Source organism: Pteropus medius, unplaced genomic scaffold (assembly GCF_902729225.1).
Source record: "Pteropus medius unplaced genomic scaffold, Ma_sr-lr_union100, whole genome shotgun sequence".
Lineage (NCBI taxonomy): Eukaryota > Metazoa > Chordata > Mammalia > Chiroptera > Pteropodidae > Pteropus > Pteropus medius.
In genome coordinates this window covers 15,085,380-15,109,747 of record NW_024354875.1, presented here as the reverse complement: position 1 = coordinate 15,109,747, position 24,368 = coordinate 15,085,380, and the positions used below count along the sequence as shown (strand labels likewise).

At 40.7% G+C, this 24,368-nt stretch overlaps 1 protein-coding gene across 3 annotated transcripts in view; it reads right to left on the bottom strand.

The window, feature by feature from the left end:
* The window catches only part of KIF5C (kinesin family member 5C), a 143,843-nt gene that overhangs the window by 72,341 nt on the left and 47,134 nt on the right, over positions 1-24,368 (bottom strand). For all 3 annotated transcript variants that reach the window (XM_039855961.1, XM_039855963.1, XM_039855962.1), the window contains exons 3-10: positions 21,076-21,149; positions 13,965-14,069; positions 10,096-10,144; positions 9,769-9,824; positions 8,960-9,047; positions 3,793-3,917; positions 715-819; positions 192-340 (exon numbers count right to left, since the gene is read on the bottom strand). In XM_039855961.1, the coding sequence (XP_039711895.1) occupies positions 192-340; positions 715-819; positions 3,793-3,917; positions 8,960-9,047; positions 9,769-9,824; positions 10,096-10,144; positions 13,965-14,069; positions 21,076-21,149 (751 nt within the window). The remainder of the gene's footprint in view (positions 1-191; positions 341-714; positions 820-3,792; positions 3,918-8,959; positions 9,048-9,768; positions 9,825-10,095; positions 10,145-13,964; positions 14,070-21,075; positions 21,150-24,368) is intronic.

Below are 24,368 nucleotides of genomic sequence, written 5' to 3'. Positions count from 1 at the left end.
ATTTTAAAACATGATTCTTTCTTTGGCCTCAATAAATGATGTCTCAAGTTTATAGATCACTTGTTAGATGCAATTTAGGAACCGGCTGCTGGCCTCCTCACGCTGTTTCCTATCTGACACTATTTCGTCGCCACTGACTCCTGACACATAAGACCCAGCTCAAAGCACGGGTAACAAGAGACCACACTCGCCTTTGTCCAAACATCAGCGTTGATTTCGTCTCAGCTTCGTTGAAGACAGAAGGAGAACAGCAAATGACGATGGTAGTTCTACAGTTCCCACCCAGAGAGTCCTGAAGAATCCGAGTCATCTTGCTGTCCCGGTACGGCACATGCGTTTTCTATTTAGGAAAAAGAAAAAGTACTGGCTGTTACAACCCAATCAAAGAAAAAAACACAGAGGCAAACAAGTGAGTGTTGGGGATACTGGGCTTAGAAAGACAAATGAAACAATAATTTGTTGCCTGGTCTTTGGATCTTGCCAAAGTTTAGACTGTCCATTCTGGGACCCAGCTCACAGGAAATTAGCATCACCATTCACACATTTTAATGAACTAGATCTCCCAGCAAACAGCGCATCCACAGCCAGGATGCCCTTGGTCCCACTCCAAACGAACACAAACTAGTCTTTGGGGTATGTGGCAAAAAGAGTGCATGGACCCAAAAAGGCAACTTCTTATAATATCATTTAATCGATGGGGACAGGATCACTTACTGTCCCTTCTGCCAAGGCAGAGATCACATTTCCAAGAGCAGACAAAGATTTATTGATATTTTTAGCTTCGTCGAGAACAGCTCCCTCGGCACCAGTTTTGCTGACCTATGAGAGAGAAGAGAAAGCAGTGAGCTGCACAGGACGGCAAAAGCACAGAGTAGATAATTCCAATTCACAGGATGGCAAAGGGGTGGGGGGATGAGGGGTGGGTGTGAATCCTCCTGGAATGCAAGGAAAAATAAAAGTAAGTAAGAATCACATTGATAAAATCTCCCCTTGTGCCTGAGGCTGGGGATTTGTTCTCTCTTGTCATTTTCCTCTCAATTAGGTTTTAGGGGAATGGCTGAAATGCCTCAAGTGGTGAAGCTGCAGACGCTTCCCTGGGGGACATCCATTCTGGAAAAGCAGGCTCTAAAAGCGCTGTCACTGCAGAAAGGCCAGGGCCGGGGGACACTGAATCACAGTTTCCACTCCAGAGGGAACCCAGGGCTTTAAGAGAAAATACTGTCCTGGCCACAGTGGAGAGACATGTTGGGAAAGTGTAAACTGCAAGCTCCAACTTCAGACAAACGACAAGAGGTGGCGGGGATGGTTGCTCAGACTCTGTTTCTTCCCCACATCCCCGCAGTGAGGAAAAAGGGAACAATTATCTGAAACGAAAACTATTTTTTTTTAAGTCATTAGCACATAACTTTAATTAAAATTAATAGTTTAGATGAAGAACTAGACTAGTGTTTAAAATCAACTTCTGAAAAATCACATTTACATAAAGATAATAAAACAGACAAGCAGAAGTCCAAAAAGGTGTAGCTTGTATGACTGTACTTGGATGAAATATACTGTTCAGGGTAGCATAATACTTAGGCCATACAAGGCCAGGAAGAGGAGACAAACAGAGAGGACAAACCCCCAGGTAGTATTTATTCCAGATTCCAAACTTTCCAATGGCCTCAAAAATGTTTAGCATTTCAAGAACATTCAACTAGAGCTCTTTACAAAAATGGCTACTGTGTCTTCAACATTTTTTGGTTTAGGCATGAAAAGTCAAGAAAATGTATATTACACTGTGAATTTGTTTTTTTCCTCTGCAGCCAGAGGGAGTGTGTACAGTTTCTCCTCTGCTGTTTTATTACTGGTAATTTTATATTTACAGTATTTGCTGTAGGGGGAGAGCAATTTACAGATGTTAGAAAAAGGGGAACTCAACATGATTCATAGCTCTGCTGACTGGACGACCGACACAGGGTAAGCAGCTGCTCTCTAAAGAAAGAAAAACGAGGAAATGACTTGCACAAAGACAGGTTTCAATTATGTATAAGGGAGAAATTCCTAACAATAGAGAGGAATGCATGTCCAGGGAAAGATTCTTTTCAAATAGGATAGATTCTCATCTCTCTGGGAATTGTGTGTATGGGTGCCTCTGCTTACAGATAGAGAAATAATACAGCTGCTAGGCCACAAATAATAATGTCTATTCATATGGCATTGTTGCTTTCACATATGAGCGTCTTAACTCCATGAAATAATGCACGACAGGTACAATCACCTCCCTTTTACAGACAAAGAAAATTGAAGCTCCAAGAGATCAAATTGCCAGCCCCTGGGAAAAACACCATTTAAGGGAGTCGAGGACTAAAGCCCAGAGTTCTGTTCTACTAGATCACACTGACACATTCATGTAGATATATCCAGGGCAAAGGAAAACAGATGTGAGCGAAAGGAACAATGTGCAGAACCATAACTTAAAAATGCCTCGTAAATACCGTTAGCAAGAACCACTAACCCTGTGCAGAGGACAGGCCTCCTCTCTGAACTGCCAGCAGTTAGCATTTCTTCGACCGCATTTATGTCCTAAATATTCCTCCTGTGCTCTAAAAGGAAAGACGGCAAACTTGGGAAGAGTGAAGGGGCCAATGGGCTCCTCGTCTGGACCCTTACAGTTGGAGCGGCAGCAAAGTGGGTCTAGAACTAAGCAATGCTGCTTTGTACTCTCATTCTGGTGGATGTCTGTTTATTAAAGTCACAAGCCCATACCAGTTAAACCAAGAATATCCAGCTGATTTTCTGCTCATGGCTTTACGAAGGTGTACAGGAGAACAATTTAAGTAACTGTTACTTACATGGATGTTAGTGGCCATAACGGCGTCCAGCAACTCAGCAGTGGGTGCGGTTAAGTGGGAATCAATTACAGTTTGGGACACTGACCAAGCTTCAGGGCTAATAGCCCTGATGGGGACACTGAGCACAATGTCAGTGATGATGGATGCCATATGCCATTGTGCACAGGGACTTGCTCTGTGATGTCGACCGGAGGGGGACAAGGCCCCCAAGCCAGGGTGTGGCAGCAGGAGCTCCAGTGATGCCATGGAAGTGAGGTTGGAAGGGGCGGGTAGGAGGTTTGGGAAGCCTATTTGGTCTGAAGTGTGGCCTCAGCCGGTGCCTGGGAGAGCATGGGACAGGATACATACAGATGCCTAACAAGAGCCCTGACTAAACCAGAGGAGGGCTGGGGCTGTGGCTAAAACACTAGCTACAGGCCTCACAGCCTAAAGGAAGTGAGGCCAGGCCACCCACGAGAGACACGGTCTCCGTGCCCGGTGCAGAGAGGAGCAGGGAATGTGGGGAGAGCCCCACGTTCCAGATCTCCTATCAGCAAACACACGTGCAGAGGCAGGACGGCTGCATTCCAACACAAAGCCTTTTCCTGGCCTATTGGTGCCTAGTACAACACGGAGATCTTTCCTTTTCTCAGGAGTACATGTCCCTCCTGCATTTGCAAGGCTGACTTTGCCAGGCTAAGTCCACACCGACATTTCCCTAATGTCATCATCAGAGCCTATAAAGCATAAATCAGAGTTGGCATTCAAAGCACCTCCTGTGACATGAATAGGGGACTTCAGGACCAGAAAAGAGCGAGCAGGGAAATGAAGGTTAAATTTAATAACATCTCGACACAACATCAGAAATTTTAAAAGCTCTTTAAAACCAGGAAATAGAAAGGCATAAAAATTATACCATTGCACAGTGAAGCAAATAACAGGGGAAAATTATAGCTAATACAAATAAAGAACCAATTACCTTTTCGCTCCCAGCCAAATCAACTAGATAAAGCTTCCCACTGAGTTTTTTTTCAGTCTCTACATTCTCTTGTTTAATATTAATCAGGAAGATACTGTGACTTCTAGAGCTGTGTTCATTCATGTCTGAAAAGAAAAATAGTTTACTGCTCTACAAAGAACACATAAATTTAGGTAGCAAGCCTCTCTCATCTAAAAAGCACAACAAATTATGCCTAATAGCTCTGTTTTTTAAAGAAACTCCAGACAATTTCAAAAATTATCAGAGACCACTTCTTAAAAACAATGCTCATTCTAAAAAAGAAAGATATAAAATATCTTTAAGTGGCAAAGAGATTAATCTAAAATCTTAGTCGATGGTTTAAGATAACAGATTCTCTAGCTCTGCCCGAAGCCCCATCCTCGAAAATCCCCAGCCAGCTCGACTTTCTCCTTGAAGAGTTCTCAGCTCCCTCCACTGCCTCATTTTAATTCCCTCAGGTATTATCATCATGGTTAGTATCTGATGTGTTCTATCTTCTTCACATGTGTAAGTCTTGCCTTATCAGTAATATCATAAACTTTCTTAAGGAAGTATTATAAATTAAGACACCCTTCTATAATCCATGCAAAGTACACAGAAGGTCTCCAAGATTAAATATGCTCCATTAGGACCAAGCGCTGGAAATAAAAATCTTTTTGGACCCCCTTTCTTTGTTCTCCAAGTAGGCAGAGACCCCAGTGATGATCTTATTCAATCCCCACCAGCAATCATGTCTTAAAACCATCTTACCAGATTATATGGAAAAAACCCTAAAGATTCCACCAAAAAAAATGTTAGAACTAATAAATAAATTCAGCAAAATTTCAGGATACAAAAGCAACACATAAAAAGTTGCATTTTTATGTACTAATAATGAAAAATGCAAAAAAAATTAGGAAAACAAAGCAGAAACAAAATAATATGATACTTAGGAGTAAACTTAACAAAGGAAGCAAGAATTAAGCACAGAAAACCACAGAATGTTGGTAAAAGAAACTAAAGAAGACACAAATAAATGGGAAGACACTGCCTGTTCATGGACTGGAAGACTTAACTATTGTTAAGATGACAATACTACCAAAAGTGATCAACAGATTCAATGTAATCTCTATCAAAATCTAAGTGATGTTTTTGTAGATATAGAAAAGTCCATCCTAAAATTCATATGGAATCTCAAGGGACCCTGAATAACCAAAATAATCTTAAAAAAGAACAAAATTGGAGTCTCATATTTATTGGTTTCAAAACTTACTAAATTACGTATATATATCACATCTTCTTTAGCCATCCATCTATCAGTAGACACCTAGGTTGCTTCCACATCTTGGCTATTGTAAATAATGCTGCACAGAGGGTTGCATGTATCTTTTCAAATTAGTGTTTTCGTTTTCTTTGATTATATACTGAGAAGTGTGATTGCTGGGTCATATGGTATATCCATTTTTAGTTTTTTGAGGACCCTCTATATTGTTTTCCATATCCACAGTGCAACTCACTTTCTCCACATCCTCGCAAACACGTATTGTTTGTTGACTTTTTGGTAATAGCCATTCTGACTGATCTGAGAGGTATCTTGTCGTGGTTTTTTTGCATTTCCATGATGATTAGTGATATTGAACATCTTTTCATGTGTCTGTTGGCCATCTGTATGTCTTCTTTGGAAAAAAGTCTTTTCGTGTCCTCTGCCCATTTTTTAGTCAGATTGATTATTTATTTGTTCTTGAGTTGTATGATTTCTTATATATTTTGGATATCAACCCCTTATCAAATATCTCATTTGCAAATATATTTTCCCATTCAGTGGGTTGCCTATTTGTTTTGTTGAAAATGTGGCACATGCACACACACACAATAGAATATTATGCAGCGATAAAAAAGAATGAAATCTTGCCATTTGCAACAACATGGATGGACCCAGAGGGTACTATGCTAAGTGAAATAAGTCAGGAAAAGAAAGACAAATACTGTATGGTTTCACTTATATGTGGAATCTAAAAACAAAACAAAACAAAACAAAAATGGACTCATAGAAACAAAGACCAAAGGGATGGTTAGCAGAAGGCAGGGGGTGGAGGTATAGGTGAAAGGAGAAGGGGAATATAGTTAATAATATTGTGATAAGTTTGCACCGTGACAGATGATTATTAGAATTAATGAGGTGATCACACTGTAAGGTATAAAAATGTCAAATCACTATATTGTACACCTGAAACTAATATAACCAACATAAGATTGTACACCAACTATACTTACGCATACTTTAAACCCTCATATAATAGAGTCAAATAATTTTCGACAAGAGTGTCAAGACTATTCAATGGGAAAGGACAGTCTCTTCACCACATGGTGTTGAGAAAACTAGCTATCTACATGAAAAGAAAAAAAGTTGAACTTTTACCTTAGGCCATATATAAAAAATAACTAAAAAAGGATCAAAGACCTAAATGTAAAAGCTAAAACTATAAAACCTTAGAAGAAAACACAGGAGAAAAGCTTCACGATACTGGATTTGGCAATGATTTCTTAGATATGACATCAACAACACAAGCAACAAAAGAAAAAAATAGATAAATTGGACCCCATCAAAATTAAAAACTTTTGTGCATAAAAGGACACTATCAAAAGAGTGAAAAGGCAACCCACAGAATAAGAGAAAATATATATCTGATAAGGCAGTGGTCTCTAACTCCCGAGCTACAGACCAGTACGAGTCTGTGGCCTGTTAGGAACCCAGCCGCACAGTAGGAGGTGAGGGGAGGGCCAGTGAGCAAAGCTTCATCTGTATTTGCAGCCGTTCCCCAGTGCTAGCATCACTGCCTCAGCTCTACCTCAGATCATCAGGCATCATATTCTCACAGGAGCACAGGTCCCAGGTGCCAAAAAGCTTGGGGACCGCTGAGATAAGGGATTGATATCCACAATATATAAAGATCTAAAAATCAATGACAACAAAACAAACAACTCAAATTAAAAAAGGAGCAAAGGACTTGAGTAGACATTTCTCCAAACATGTATAAATGACTTATAACCACATAAATAGATGCTCAACATCACTAATCATTAGGTACATGAACCACATTGAGATATCATCACTTCACACCCATTAGGATGGCTATTTAAAAAAAAAAAAAAACAAACCCAGAAAATAACAAGTGTTGACAAGGATATGGAGAAATTGAAATTCTTGTGCACTATTGGTGGGAATACAAAATAGTGCTGCTATGGAAAATAACATGGCAGTTTCTTAAAAAAATTAAAAGTATAACTACCTTATGACACAGCAATTCTAGTATTACACCCAAAAGAACTGAAAGCAGAAACTTGAATGGGTATTTATATATCCAGGTTCATAGTAGAACTATTTATAATACTCAAAAGGTGGAAGCAACACAAATGTCTTATCTATGGATGAATGGATAAATAAAATGTGTTATATACGTACATTGCAATATTATTCCGCTTTTTAAAAGTAAAATATCCTGACACATGCTACAACATGGGCAAAGCTTGAGGACACTGTGCTAAATGAAATAAGCAAGTGATAAAAGGATTCGTATCATTCTTATATGAGTAGAAATTAGAGTTGTCAAAATCACTGAAACATAAAGTAAAACAGTGGGTACTAGGGGCTGGACAGGAGTATGGGGGATTATTATTCAATGGGTATAGAGTTTCACTCTGTGATATTAAAAAATTCTGGAAATGGAGAGTAGTGATGGTTGTACAATACTGTGAATATACTTAGTGCCACTAAATTGTACACTGAAAATTGTTTAAACGGTGAATTTTATGTTATCCATATTTTACCACAATAATTTAGAAAACTATATTTCCATTTTCCTACCAGAAAAACAGCAATGTTCTAGACCAACAGTTCTGAACCAAGGGGCCAAGATGAACTGTCAGTTATACCATGAATAATTCATGACTAGCTTAAGAAACCAAGGAAATAACTTCTTTATGAATGACATGTTATTGTTATAAGAATATGAGTCTTTCCTTCCTTCATGTATGAGTGTGTGTTTTAAGCGAGAGAGAAAGTAAGGTTTAACCTATACTGTTTGCAAGTCTAGGCTTATCTATGAAATTTGACACATATGTGAATATCATATGATATCTGTCAGGGTAGAGAAAAAGTTGAGAATTACAGTGCTGAATCACAGAATCATAGAACCTTGGGTGGAAGAGACTTAAAGAGGCTAGTCAACCAATCAATACTTGAATCTCTTCTACAACATACAGAGAACTCACTACTTCTCTGGATAGCAGGTGTTAACTGGGGCAGCTATAAAGATGAGAAAGTTCTTGAGGTAGGTCAAGATCTGCCTCCCTGAAGCTTCCACAATCCTGGGTGGTCTATCCATTTGATCAAATCAAGAGAGCTGACTATCTTAACATCAGCACTTCGAAAATGTTAAGAAATACTGCACTGTCCACACGTCCTCACCAGATTTTTTTTCTCTTCCAAGCTAGAAATCCTTCCAAGCTAGAAATCATAAGTTCATTCAGCTTCTCTTTATATGAACGCACTCTCATTTTTCTATATCCCTCTGAATAAGACATCTTTTCATGGAACTCTGCTGTTCTAATACCATATGACCTGCTTCCCTGAGATGTGCACCATGCTAAGGAAGAAACCACAAGGTAAACAAGCTGGCCTGAATGTGTTTGTTACAGACACAGCATCAAAAAGTTTTCAATAAAGCTCTGCTTCTTTTCCTTTTATACAGAGGGCAGAAATCTAATATGGTTTTCTTTCCATGTGTGTGACTGGCATATAGAATTCGTTGGTTTGGATTTAAAAAAGAAACTGAACAATAACATAGTTAAAATTAATAAACTTAGAAGCTTAGTTTCCCCTCTTTGGCTTGTTGGTTGGTTATTTGCCCATGTTCGGTCTTAGGCTCTTACCAGGGTCCACGGAGTCTCACCCAGGATCTCTAAGAGTTCCCTGGAAAGTAGGAGGCACTGCTCCCCACGACCTGCCTAGACACACTCACTGCACATCCCTTGTGTGCTCCGGACACTGCTTTCCAACTGCTTCCTGTGCATTGTTTTACTTAGACCTCATAACCCACCCCTTCTGGTGGGTAGGCAGACACTTGCATCCTAAATTAGAGGGGAGGAAACATCACACCATGCTTACTTGTTACAGCCACGTGTCGGTTTGCTTTGCCTTCATCTATCACATCCATGACTTCCTCGGGGCTGGACACAAACCGCTCAGTGCACCCCTGCAGCAGAGTCAGTTCGGGTTCACCATTAAAAAATTGAAAAGCAATAATATTTTCAAACAGCTAAACATATTCCCACTTTTCTTCTGGATGTGCAAATCAAGAGAAAGGCTGCAATGTGGATCTGACAACTTTTTCTCCTTGCCTTAGGCTCGAATTATACATTAAAAAGAAATCTGAGCAGCCCCTAGGAAACTCAGAAAAAAAAAAAAAACAGAAAAGAAATGCCGACTTCCTTGGGTTTTTTAGCACAGATTCAAACTCAGCAGCAGTGCAGACAGAAATAAAGAAGAAAATCAATGGCAGAAAAAGAAATGGATGAAGTTGTGTTTGGCCTTCCATCTTTATTTATTACCATCTAGACATTGATTTTAATTAGATGCTTTGAAGTGCTAGACATAATGCTATAATAGGCTTCGCCTAACAGCAAAGCATAAACGATTGTACTCAATACCAAAGCCTATTTAAATGTGAATAGTAAATGTTTGTTCACTTCTACAATTCTTCCCTCATGTGATTAGACATCTGTGATACATTCACAAAGAGAGATGACTGAAGAAATTGTCAGTTTTTTTAATCAGATGTATTGTAAACATAAGGAATATGATTAAATATCTATATGCACTTCATATAGATAATACTCTGGGCATCTTATGTAATAATTATTATGAGGGTGACTGAAGAGAAATCAATTGCATCGTCAACCAAGTTTTCCTCATACCTTTACATACGGGACTCTGTTTTTATCTTCATGAACAGCCAAGTTTGTCTTGGATACTATAGAGATAATGAGGACATGCAAAGAAGAAAAGAAAAGTTAAAGACCCTGTATTGGAGGAAAAAATAGAAACTGTTACAGAGGATAAGCAATTCTAATCTCTCATGGAAATTTAAGCCTTGGCTGAGAATAAGCAGACAGCCTGAAGGCAAGAGAACATCTCTATAAATCTTTATTAATTCTTTAAGCAGAAGTGCTTTAAATTATTTCAACCTCTCTAGACTTTAGTTACAGAACAAATAAAGAACAAGCATTCAGGTTACTACTCACCATCGAGTAAGTCCCTGATTTTGTCCAAGTAGATCTCAAAATAGGAAACCTGTTAAAAGCAAATTGAGTTTGAAACAGAAATGCCACCCTATGTTACAAAAACATCATTTTTAGAACTTATAAAAGTGTTTTGTCACACATTAGCTAAGAAGTATAAGGAATCCAAAGCAAAGATTCAGAGTCCCAGAGTGCAGAGCTCCAGCCCACCCTCCTATGTCCTCCTGCCTCCTGCTTCGTCAACTTGCTCTATGAGTCCCTGCTCAGCTCGGGCTACTCCCTGTCCTCACACATCACAGCTCCCTATGGTTTGATTCAGATGTTATTTAGATCATGTGCTAGACAGCCACTTACAGGCGGACTCTAGCTTTTACCTTAGATGAACACCAAGCAAACTTCCAGGTATGACATCAGCTGGAATTAAACAAACGTCCTTTACAAGTAATTGTCAAAAATCAGTAGTAGGCCTCACCTTATGAATGATATTGACAGCCTTAACAGACCAGAGCTAGAGCATGGTCCAAACATTTACATGAAGGAAGAAGTGGGGAGAGGCAAGGTAAAGGCACTTTGCTGGGAACTATGAGAGCTCAGCAAGGTAACTGGGAGAGAAATCATGATGGTGGCAGGTTTAGAGTCCAGGAAGGATTTGAACAAAATGTGATTTAATGAAAGGCAATTAAACTGTGAGAGGAAAAGGAAGCCTTCCAATTAATCATTCTCAAACCTCAGTCCCAGCACTGCCTACGTCAGCATCTCCCATAGCGTTTGTTTAAATCGCAGAGCCCTGAACCTGAGAACAGTCCTCCTGAAACAGAATCTCCAAAATAGGACCTAAAACTCAGCTTCTAGACTCCCCAGGTGATTCACATGAAAGCTAACCTCTGAGAACAACTTTAACGAAATATGAGCTTGAAAATTTAATTCACATGTAACCAATATCCTAGGCCTCAATTTTCCCTCTGTCAAATGAAGCCATTAGACTTGATGACGTAAAAAATTCCCTCTAGGATTCTGCGTTCTGTCTACAGCTGCTTTTTGCCTCCCAGATCAAATTTTCTCTCCTTCATGGGTGTTTTGGAAATCTAAACAAAAGAATGGACAAAAAAGTTGTTTTAAAAAGGTTGAAAAAAGTAGTTATAAAGTTGAGGTGTGACTACAGGTGAAACTTCATCTCCACATCCCAGCTCTGGACCAGTGTAGACTCCGAAACCTGGCATTGGTCCTAATCTATTTCGGCCTCAGTTCATTATCTTTTGTCTGCATCTCAGCCTGGAACCTCCTGACTTCCTAGTTTTCCTGAGACCTGGGGTCCTGGCTTCTAACCCTAGAATCTATAGCTGGACATCCTCTTCAGGTTGCCTGTATCCTTGCCTGTTTGATTGTCCCTCAAACTCCCCAGTCACTAAGCCTCATCTGTGTAGATACACCTACCTGTCCTTCAAAAGATGTACTGCTGCTGCTCCCGGAATGCTATGGGTCTGTTTGGTCTCTAATCTCAGACACCTCTCTCTAACACAGCCCTTCCTGCAGCCAGCTCAACCTTGGTTCCAACCCATTCTACGTATTCCAGAATTGTCTGGCTTTCATTAAGACATTTCCATTATCTTTGAGATCTTAAACACCTGCACTCATTTACACAGATTACAGGGAAAATTAATTACAACTAAAGAGCAGTCATGAACTAGATATTAGCAAATGTGGCAATTAGAATTCTGTCCACATTTAATATAATTAGAAAGAGAATTCTGATTCGCTAATTTCTTTTTACCACAGCAATTACTGGCTGTTTTTTGGGGGGGAATGGGGGGTTGATTTTGCTATTTTTGTCAATTCAAGTACTCTGTGAGACCAGGTAAAAGAAAAATAAATAGGCACTGTTTGGCATGTAGCAATAGCAAGTTCAGAAATAACGTTTAAAACCTCCGTGGGACCCGCTTTAAGGAACAGATTTTCAATATTGCCTTAATCGAGCCTCTTTTTCTTAATTAGGCCTGTCGCTCCTCAGTTCAAAATACAAAGTAGTCAATAATAGCTAACTTGCCCACTTATGACCATTATTTATGAAACAGTAGACATAACTACAAATGCAGATCGGAAACAGGAACTGTAAAATTCAGCCCTAGAGACCAAGGTGTTGTTCCTCCTCTCCTCTCCCTTCAGGCTGAGGCTTTTCTTATCTTCATAAGATTCTAATGCAAGACTCTATTTTGAGGGCAGTAATTGGTTTAACGTCTTACTCCAGGATTATCCCATAAGAACCCTACAGTAGTTTGAGGTATTTACATACAAACAGCCTTAAAGATGCACTAAGCTCCTAAATCTTGATCCCATCAAAGCAACAAGCTTCTGTATCCTTAGATATAAAGAACCCTGGCAAGAAGCCACTTTAGTCAGAAAAGGGAATTGTAAGGAAAAAAGATTTGCCAGATGTAATTTATCACTGGCAAACAGTTATTGCCTTGTTTTTATGTACTTCAGGAAAGGTACTTAGCAGAAATAAGTAAAAAGGCACTGTATGTGGAGCTGGTCAGATTGGGAGTTTAATCTCAACTCTGCCAATGATTTGCTATGTACCTTTGGCTATCTGGATCTATGCCTTTGAAATTCCAGTTCCTCAGCTCTAAAATGGTGAGCCTAGTGCACTAAGGTACCAGTCTTCAAGGCTGATCAGCCTCTTGGCTGACCTGCTCAGCTCCACGTCTTCTTAGAACTATCCCTTCCTCTGCCCCACCTGCTGTTGTTAACCCCGTCCCCAGTCAGCCACTGCATGCCTGACACAGCTCATCAGAGCTGGGGCCTCACCTACTGCAGGCTGGGCGGGTGATCCACTTCCCTGGGAATTAGGAATTGGAAATAAGGGAATGTGGAGCAGGAGCTGCCATGATGCCCCCTTCTCCAACCAAGAAAAAGAAGAAAGTAAGCAAGATGGCAGAGAACAGAATTGGAGGATGATGAAAATGTTCTGTAATTAGTGATCGTCGAGACTCAAAACCATCGAGTTGTACACTTTAAAGGGGTAAATTTTATGGTTTGCGAATTATATCTCAATTTTTTTTAAGTTAAAAAGAAAAACAAAGGAAAAGTAGGACCTAGATTTCTTGCTTCTCCACAACCCCTCCCCCAATACACCTATCAGATTCTGTATTTTATAATAACTTTCTCTACTTGCTTAAACAAGTGGCTTTCAGTCACTTACAAGAAGTTTTAAAGAATATATCCCTAGTACCAACGTTATGAATTTAAGCCAGAACGCAGGTTCTGGTTTTAAGAAAGAGAAAAAAAAGATGGAGAAAGAGAATTCACTTCCCTAACCCTTCTCAACAAAACACTAGTCTGTCACACTCCAAGGCGAAGGGTGGGTGTGTGCGGGATATGTCCACAGTCAAGTTGGGAAAGGTAATATATTCCATGTCTTCTTTGCAGAATCACATTACACGATACATATTTAAGCTTGTGATAAATTTAACATTGTTCAACAGCATTTTTCCAGCTTATTAGGCAACATAAGCATTTTCCTTGGTAACCCACTTATTAATAATGTAAGGAATGTGTTCCATGAAACACACTTTGGAGAAACCCGAACATGGACACATTCCAGTCATAGCTACAGAAATCTCCAGGGTAAAGGGTAGAAGTCAGGCAACTATCAAGATGATTCCAATATAAAGAAGATTTTTATCTGATCTCGCTATCTCAAGCAAACCATCCAGATAGCTAAGTATTCCTTAGCCATTAAATAAAAAATACGGATCTACCTACCACAGGAATGTCATTTAATAAGATCGTCTTTTCCATGTCTAAAATAAAAAGAGAGCTAAAAAACAACTTTAGGCTATTTCTTCTCTTGGATCTCAATCGATGGCACTTACCTTGATATGAAACTCCAGGTTTTCATCCATGGAATAAATATGGTCAAAGATGTCGTGCGCGATCCTTGGGATGATCCCCATGAGTTGAGGGTCATGCAGTTTCCCCTAGTGGGTGAAAAACACAACACAGGTGCTAATGAGTGCTGGGAAACGTGAGAGAATGGGGACCATTCAGAACTCCATGCGGCATCCACACATGGGCTGTCTGCTCCTTGGAGCTCTACTGGACAGGCCGACATACCAGAAGTTAGCAGAATAACTCAACGTGTTAGTCTTTTTACCCAGCCAAGAAGAGGTTGTTCTGTCAGATCTGAAGTCCCACAATATTCTTTCCTGCTGCCACTCAGGGCAACAAATCAATGTGTATGGGAGTGACTATGTCAGTAGGAAGGTGGGGAGGAAGGAGAAGGACGGAGAATATATGACTATATAGCATATGTGACTATAACATACTAAGTGTAAGTTTCATTTTTGAATTTTTACAAACTGACCAGAACCTAAGAATCCAAGATAATCTACTTTAATAAAATCACCTCAGGAGCTAATACATATGTGGACGAAGAAAGGGATTTTATGGAAAGTAACCTCACAGGATGACCCGATCATAAATTCCTGACTGGGCAGGTCATGGTGCGTAGTCACTGCCCCAGGAAAGTAACTTTTTAGTAAAAGGTTTATCTTTGCCTTAAGCAGTCTCTGTCCTTTGTTTCTGTGCATCTAGGTTAACACACCTTTGAAATAAGCCATAACCACCCTCAAGAGAGCACATAACCTTGTTAACTATCCTGTAATCCAATCTCTGCTTTCTTTCACCCCACCTCCATGTAATGTTCCTTACTTTCCCTCCTTAATTTCAAATGCAGTAAAAAAAAAAAAAAAAACTGCAAAATTGTTATTCTCCAGAGCATTTGAGATCTTGCTCTCCAGCATATGTCATCATCAGTTTGGCTGAAAGAAACTCATAAAAATTCTCTATGGGATTGAACATTTCTTAACATTGACACATATATAGTTTCGTTAATGTCATCATTTCTAAAAAAATTCCTAAGAATCTTATTCTAAAAATACTTTCAGTATCATTTTATAAACCAATCAAGAACATCTCTTATCAATTTCATTTTAAAATCTGTAATTCCCAGCCCTAATTGTTCCAAATATTTGGCTACTTCTAATACCTAAATCCACATGTATGATATTCTTGTTATTTTCTATCCTTTTTTTCTATTTCTATTACTGAGAGGTAGAGGGATAGATTAATTTTTCTGCTATTTGGACTATCACTAAATCCATTTTTAAGATCTAGATTTTGCCACTTCTGAAGACTTTCAGAAAGAGATGCCACAGGATCTGAAAGCAATTCCTAAAGAAGTCCAGAGGTGTTTAGCAATGGCCTTAGCACGGGCCCGGGGTGGATAGCTCCTAGAGAGCTGTGTATGCCAACACTCAAATGAACACGTAAGTTTCCTTCGGTCTGCAGATCCAAAATGATCATTGGCAACTATATTCCCAGAGAATTTTTCAGACCTTTAGAAAAATATAAAACCTTAGGAACAAGCAGAACTGGAAGAAAAGCACAAAGCCCAGTTTGCTCTTTAGTTTTCCAGGGATGTCCAATGACCTTTGCAGTTTTGACTCATATCCTTGTTCCAAATCTGCCCAAAACCTGGAATATCGGCTTTGTTTTTCCCAGTCAAATCCTCTTTTTCCTTCAGGGGTTCGCCACACAGTGCCTCCCTGACAGGCTGACTTTCAAGCCAACATCTAAGCTGGCAAAAGCAAAAAGTCATGTGAACTCAGCACTAACTACAGGCCAGAGAACACTTGACTAATCCTCCTTCACGCACCTGGTTCCTGACCTTCCACTCTATGAAAAGCAAGAGAAAAGCTGAATTCAGATACGTCTGGCCTCTAGCAAAGCTCTCCTTCCTGGGAAATTGGGTTACTCTCCAGAATGCCCCCCATCTGCTTAAGAATCCTAAGTCATTTGATGTGTTTATACTGTTTTTAAGTTTGACTGTACACACTCTAAAGGCAGGGATGACCAGTGCATACACACTTCCCCCCACTGCTTATCATAATTAGTATAGTACCTGTTGCACAGAATTATTGTAGAACTTAAGTGAAACAATATTTATGTGCTTAGTGATAATAAGTGTTATCATTATATTATTCAGCTCATAGTAAGTTCTCATTAAGCAGTTGTTGGGGTTTACATGATCTGAACAATCTAAAAACATTTCTATCACAGACTATTAGTACATACCTTATGAAACAGCACCAAATGACTGAGACTAAAAGGCTCAAATGTTGGTAACTTTACTTCACATAGACCATCGTAAACATGTAACAAACCAAATATTGGACCCCACATACTCTGTGGACTGTGGAAACTGCTGGCAGAAATGATATTTACAGTGAAAACACAGTTCTGTGTCAGGTCAAATGTCATGACACCACTGCGTCGATCTGACTCAGAGAGTCTGAAAAGTGTCCCCCACCCACTCCCTCCAGAGCTCTTTAATAATTCATCATAATCCTTTAGCTTTTCTTCAGTAGTCCACAGCCAAACAAGAATGATTGATAATCCAAAAATCTTTTATAATTTATTTAAATCTGTTTCCCTAGCTGCTTTTCCATTCAACAGATATATTCCCAATTGATTCCTGGCTGAAAACGTATTGACATTACTTTGTTTGTCTTTGTTAGAGTAAGAACCAAGGCAGAACCAGGAATGAGCCTAGGACACTCCCCATTTTTTTCTTTTTCTTTTTAAATTAAATGTATTGGGGTGATACTGGTTAATAAAATTATATGGGCTTCAAAAGTACAATTCAATAATACATGGTCTGTATATCGTATTGTGTGTTACCCATCCAAAGACACTCCCCATTTTGCTTCCCTAAAGTCTCCACTCGAACATCACATGAAAGGGAAGCACATGTTCATTTGGAGAAGGTGTAATGATACCCCTGGCCTCATAGTGACAGAAGTGATCCCTAACCTACCACAGGTTTAGGGGCAGGGTCTAGCTCATAAGCCCAAGAGTGGTAAGGACCTTTATGTTCAGCAAACTGAGTCTGCCCAAACAATCTGTGCACACTTGTGTATGGATGTGTGCGTGAATGGTATGTGGATGTATATGGTGTGGGTATGTAGTCTGTATGGATATGTGGTGTGTATATGGTGTGGTGTGTATATATAGTGTGCATGTGTGGCATATGTAGTGTATGGTGCGGTATATGTGTATGTAGTGTGGAGTGTGATTGGTGCGTGTGTGCTGATGTGTTGTGTGTGTGTGTGTGTGTGTGGTGTGTGTGTATGAGAAAGATCTTCACTGCTTCTACGTTGATTGCCTTGCATATGAAATACACATGCACATACACAACATATATTCACCTCAGGCAATAAAACATGGTAAAGGAGCAGAGCCTATTCAGAGAACAGAATAGCTCCCTCCATCTGGGGTGAGTGATATGGGATGGCTTCTTATGAAAAACCAAATCCTGAGGGATGAATAAGATTAAGGATGGGCAAAGAGGATGTAGGCAGAGAAGAGATGGGAGTTTACACAACAAAGGTACAGGAACTGAGAAAGAATAATGCCCATTTAGAGACCAGTGACACGTTTAGTTGGCTGGAGAACTAAGGATGGACTTGAGTAGAAAAGGAATGTACCACTTCATCATCTTGTCTCCCCCAGAAATCAAAAAAGGAAAATATGTTTTATACTTGCATCCTATGTAATACTCTTCAAAAACTTTCCCCACTTCTGATCATGACCTTCTTGGAGCAAGTGTGAAAGAAGAAATCAGACCCAGACCATCGGTCATGGAACAAGACTCCCTCTGTTCCAGCCCCAATTGCCTCCTCGGTGTCCCAAAAAGGACAGAGGTTTCTGAAACACTTAAAAAGGGAAAGCAGGCAGCCTAGCAGCTCAGAGGAGCACCAATGCATCCAGACAGACTCACTGAAAATCACCTGACAGGCTCCGCTCAGCAGCAGGGCAGCCTGCACCACCATTCAATGGCTTCCAGGTCTCCCTTTGGGCTGAAGGAAAAAACAGGGTGTCTCCATCCTTTTATTATTTATTTATTTACTTTTATTGCAACAGTTTGATTTATCATAGGTGCAGACAAATAGTTATGATTATATTTTGCCTCTATATAATCATACTTCTAAGTAGTACAATTACAACCTTTTCTATCACTGTGCTGAAGAGGGCTACAAAGTGGGGCACGGGGCCAAGAGAAGCCCTTCCTAGCATCACACACTGAACAAAAGGTCAGCCTTCCTTCCCCATTCAGCCAGCAGCCCCAGCAGATCCTCCAATGCCAGTCCTGTGAGCTCTCCCTGCGCAAGCCGGGGCCCAGGGCACAAGCTTAGCATCGACACCATCAAGTGTTTCATATTTTTACCAAAATCCGCCTTAAATGCTCCATCTTCAGAAGCTAATCTTCCCAATTTTGTGTAGGCTTATCTGTTTGTTCCTCTCAATAGAAGGTAATGGAATCACCACTGGATGTCAAACCAAAAATGGAGGGATTAAAATGGAAAAAAAGCTTTAAAATGTGACAGCTCCATCCATTCATGGAGTTAACATCCCCTTCCGAAAGCCTTTGAAAGATCTCAATGTGTAATTCCGAAAACATAAAATCCTCCTTTCAGAGGGTGCAACCCTGCAGAGTTTTATTTTATTTTTTTTAAATTTAATTGCATTCCAGGGTCCTGGATTTTTTGGTCTCCTACAGTCTCTGTGACTTAAGCTTGGGGCTCCTTCTTTCCTGTTTTCCTCTAAAATATCTTCAACCTTTTCCACAATCTATAATCACCCTACAGAGAAAACCAGATGAAATGGGGTTGGGGGCAGCGGGGTGGCAGTAGGAAAGTCCTCACATCCACTCATGTAGGCATGAGTATGCGGTCTCCAAAAGCCATGACAAAGAAAAGCAACTCGTTGCAATCGAACTTTTAAAACCGACAAGGAGGAAGACATGAGAGAATATGGGCAGCTATGAGAGTGATCTGCACAGAATCCAGTCCCCATGAGTCCCTCTGGGCCCTCAGCACTGTTACAGGCATTGTGGGTTTACACCATGGGACAAAGAGGGCTGGAGATGCTCTGATTTAATGAAATGCCTCCAACTTTAGTTTTAAATTGCTGGCATACCTCTTTGCCATCATTTTACAGCCACGTGTTCTCCCCACATACAAATACAGACTAAGCCTTCGCTCTGGGGTCAGGTCTCTTCTTTGATGGTTTACAATTTAAGTATCTGACATTTAGCAAAAACTTTACATTTTCCAAAGATGAATTAATACCAAAGCTAAAAAGATCACTCTTGTAACCATCCCTTAAGATTTTGAAGGATTTTAAATCATGTATTGTTTTTTTTTTTTAGTGGTTGTTATTTTGTATATTATTTGGTAATTTTCCAAAAACCTAAAGAATGATTGATAGCCTCATGAGATGCTCTCTCTTTCCTATGCCTTATGATCTATGGAGGAGTTTTTGTCCATGGGTGGGACTTAGTAAATGTATAACCACGACTTTTCTAGCACCCAGAAGGTCAAAGGTCTGGGGCCCTGTAAGAGAAGCAAGCGATGAGCTGGAGCAGCAGAGCGGGAATAGCCATGCCTGCGTGTCAAGGTGTCCTACTGAAGGATATGAGATGCACAGATGAGGGGCCCATGAAGCTTAGGTGTCAGAGAGCAGTTCTGCTGTCTAGAAGATGTGGTAAATAAATCTGTGCTTCCTTTAATCTGTGCAGTCTCTGAACCTCTTTGTCTCCAGCAGAATGGTGAAAGTGAGTCAACACCACAGAAATGAGATCCCCCAGAGTCATACCCCATAGTTGAAATTGGTGTGAAGAGAACATCAGAGCCCTGAGGATTTTGGCCTCCTGCCTTTGAAATCTCTTCAATAGGAATGATTCATAAGCTAAACTGATTCTGTAGCAGCCGTCTCAGTGATATTCCCAGAAGGGCACCGTAAATGAAAAAAATCTAAGCTTGAAAGATTAAGGATTCATCTTACCCCACCCACCCTCCGACCTCTCCTCACCTGTCAAGAGGGCCCAGCCTTTTGAAGAGCGATCCGGCCCTGAAGGCCTTCTAGGAGTCCACTAGAAAGCAGGGAGAGAAGGGGGTAAAAGGGGCCAATTCTGTCTGTAGATATGCCTCATCTGGACGACAGACTGGAGCCACAGGGCTTCACAGCCAACAAGGTGAACTGGGGTCACACTCTCAAGCGCCCAGAGGCGTCAAGTGTATAAATTAACGAGGAAGGATACTGAGTGTAATTAACATTCACTCACGGTGTGCGTGGAGTAAACGGGCAGACTGGAGAGTCCAGCCCCATACACATGGGTTGGCCAGGGCCACCACGAGGGTATCATTTTAACAACTATTTTATCAAACCCCTCCTAGGTGACAGCCACTGTTCCAGGCACTAGAAATGGGAACAAGACAATGGAGATTCCTGCTTTGGTGAAGCTTATACTTTATATTATGGTGCTGCTTAATCTTCAGAATTTTCAAGCAAATTTGGAAACTTAGAATTATTTGAAATCATCCCATTTTAACCACTGCTTTATATTTAAAAAAACAAACAAACCAACCAAAAAAAAAAAAACCCGCCATTGTGCAGGTCAAATAAAAATATGTCGGTGGGCTGAATTTGGTCCTTAAGCCAACTTCTTTATTATCCGACCTACAGTTTTTCCTTTCTTTTGAGGAGACTCACTTCCCCTGAGGCCCCCTTTAGGGTAAATGATTTTTATAACAGACTTCCTCAGACTGGATGGACTCCAGTCCACAAGGATACTTACATCGCCGTTTAACTTGTTAATGATTGTTTTTTAATAGAATTTATTATTATTATTTTGACAGAGCTATTAACAAAGGATTTTTTTAAATACTGAACTTCTGAGATTTTATTACTCACCACTATTTTAAAACTCCTCAAAGACACAATAAATTGGCCAAACATAATCATCCCCTTAATCATCTCTACTGCCCAGTAAAAAAGCCACATGGCACCTCAAATTTTGCTGGGAGCACCATTCTGTTCAGTCATCCCAGAGCCCGACGTCACAGCATGCTGCACTCTTACCTCCATGGTATGCGTTTTTCCCGATGAAGTCTGTCCATATGCAAAAATTGTCCCATTGTAACCTTCGAGGACATCTGCAAGCAAGGAAATAAATTAAAATTAACTAAATACTTTGATCATATGCGTATTTTTAAATTACATTTTCTAAATGGCCCAGCTCCATTTGCATTTTGAGTAGAACTGTGAGATAAAAGCAGAAATGAAGGCTTCCACTGTTCCGCAAATAAAGAGACACAGACTCACGTTACTACAGAATATATTTAATGAAGAAGGAGGCAGACACATTTTCTCCCAGTAATGTTAAAATTAAGACAGATATTGAGCAGTATGCTTTCTTTTTAGTAGAAAGATATTTCAGTTTTCTTCTAAGTTGATCTCTTGAGATCAGTCAGGGGGAAAAAAACATTATCCATGCCCTGTGTCTCTGGAGTGAGGTACAGAATAGGATTTCTTTTCTGAAGATCTGATTTGGGTTCATTTAAACCCTGGCTCAGGTGAACTCCTTGAGGATATTTCTTGTGAGGGCTGCACCAGAGCCCCTTCGGAGAGACCTAGTCCAGAGCTCGGGGCCAGGGGGGGAGGGGCGGCAGGGGGGTAGGCAGACCCCACTCTGCAAACTGAGTCACACGGTGACAATCCAATTAAATCGGACCAGAAATCTCCAGGGCCCTGAGTCAAAGTTAACATCTCTGTTTTTTCAGTGATCGTGCTGGCAAGATAGCCCAGGCCCATCAGCACTGGGAACATCTTTTAGTACACAGCAAGCACACTGAGTGCGCCCCCACGCAAGGCAGGCCGGCTTCCATTTCACACAGGGACAGGGAGGAATGTGAAGGAGGCTACTTTGCACTGAAGATTATCTGTAGGAATTCTTTCAAAGCAGCAGAGGTGATTAAAATACATTGTGCGCTTGTTTCCCTCAACTCGCCTTCATCCACATAAATCTCATCAAAAGGGGAATGATGGATAATTAATATCCTTGACCCACCATCTCTATATAAAGGGAGGAAGTCTTCATTCTTGAAAGGACAGCGGGAACAGGGAGAGGAGCCTCACACTGAGGTGTCCTCTTCAGGGTCATGTACAAAAAAATCAAGCCGGGCAATCAGCTCCATCTGTTTCAGGTCCTGATTGAGTTTGTTTTGGTCTCTCTGAATTTTACAATGCTGGTTAGTTTTTGTTGGATTTTCTAAAATCTTTTTTAATATTCATGTTACTGATCTGAGGTTACTGAGGTCTGAACTGAGGACAGAAAAAAAATAAGTGAGATTTTCCTTTAGGAAGCTAAAAGAAGAAAAATAAAGTGGCAGGATTTTTTTTTAATCCTAGCAGCCCTCAAGAGTTTATGTCAAACTATACTGAGAGAGAAAATGTTCACACGTATCAGACTTCTGGTAATGGTTTCCCTGGTAACAGGAGAAGCGAAAACTTGAAGAAGGGCTCTTGGAGATTCAAGCTTCAGTTTTCAGAAAAATGCCAACTTTCTCAGAGAAAAGACTCCTCAGGCCTTAAAAATGGGTGGCCCAAGCAGAGAGCCTCTCTACATGCCTATGAATGTGATGTGCTTTGAGGAACCCAAGGAAAAAGGTTCCCGCCCTTTGGTTATACTTTAAAAATTCTATATTCATGGCACAAACAACTCCAGCCAATTGAGATGCTAGCCACAATCGCAGCACTAAAGCTTCTATATATTAGAAATTAAACATCTCCCCCAAACTGGAAGGTCTTCCTTACCTGAAGCCCCTATGTAGGAAGCACACTGGGAACCATGAGCCCAGGTGTTGGAACAGGGGTTAAGGAGGCCAAGGCCAAAGATCCAGCTCCCTCTGTTCCTCATAATGGGCCACTGGCCACCCTACACGTGTACGTGTACACGGGAGGTGGCTCTGAGCAACCTGCCACACTCTAAAGAAAACTCAACTCAGAGCCCAAGCCCTATTGATAGGAGAAAATCCAGCTCTTGTTTCTTCCTCTGCCAGGAAACAATGGAGCCAGGGCATCTGAATTAGGCCTCCCTAGACACCCCCAGGCCTGGTCCACCCCTCTGAATCCACTGTCACAGGAAGCAGAATGCACAATCCTACTATCTCTCAGTCACTGCTCACCAAACTCCTCAGGTTAAGGACTGGGACACATACCTGAACTTGTTTAGGAGTAAGGAGCTGAGGAGCACATGGGACTATATACTTAGAGAATCCCTGATTGCTTGATGCTGCTATTTCAACACTGAGTGCAATTACCTTTTTGGTTTTTAGGCAAAACAGAACACGTAAAACCCCATTACAACAAACTCCATTTGCCCTTTAAAGTTTTTACAATCATGATCCAATTAATTCATTGTTGAAGAATCCATCGTTAGTGTTTATGGTTGAATAGAGCTGATATCACCCTCTATCAACTCAATTCTGAATTAGAAGGTAATTTAAAAAGGGAAAAAAAGCTCTCTGAATCCAGGGTTCTCTATTTTCTCCCAAACTCCTGGTTTTGTGGGGTTTTATTTGTTTACGTTTAATTATTAGTTGAGAGGGGAAGCAGGTAGAAGTGCAGCACAAACAACGTATTTGGGGGTTAGACCACTGAGATGACAGGAGATAGAGGACACAGAAGAACCGCTGAAAAAGAAAAGTGAGAGCAGGCCTGTGCCCAGCACCACACTGAGCCACACAGCCAACCTACCCTGACTCTAACAGAAACAGCTCATAAAAAGGCACTTTCATCATGTTGAATGACAGTTCCTGGGTCCGAGGAAAGCATTCGTTTCAGAGTCTCTGCCGTAACGAAATGACCATTTCTACATGCCAGCCACGATCCGGGAACCAGCTCAGCCAGACAGAGCTTTCCTTTGTGATGGTGTCTGGTGTGATGTGATCTCAGCTCGCACCATACAGCCAGCAGCACCCCGCAAACACAGCACAAGTCCACCCAGCAGCCAAGCAAAGCCCAGAGAGATTCCACTGAAGGTGGGAAGAACCCTCTCTTTTCCCAGGAGGAAGGCGGGGGCGGCGGGTGGGATACTTGAAAACACATTTTGCCTCTTGTTTCAAATTTCAGAAGCCAAGTTTCCACCTTAGATTTTGCTAGTTCTGAATCCAGGTCTTACTGGAGCGGAAGAGTTGGTTCCATTGTCAGGTAAGAATTTGGGGAGAACATAATTATACTTACATATCAAGTGTAGGAGGCTGAGGAGGCTGCTGTGACCTCCACCAGCTCTCCAGGTGAAATGGTGGCCTGTCAGGGCACCAAGGTCTCTGGCAATAGGGGCTGACAGGTCATCCCAGCTTAGACCTAAGACT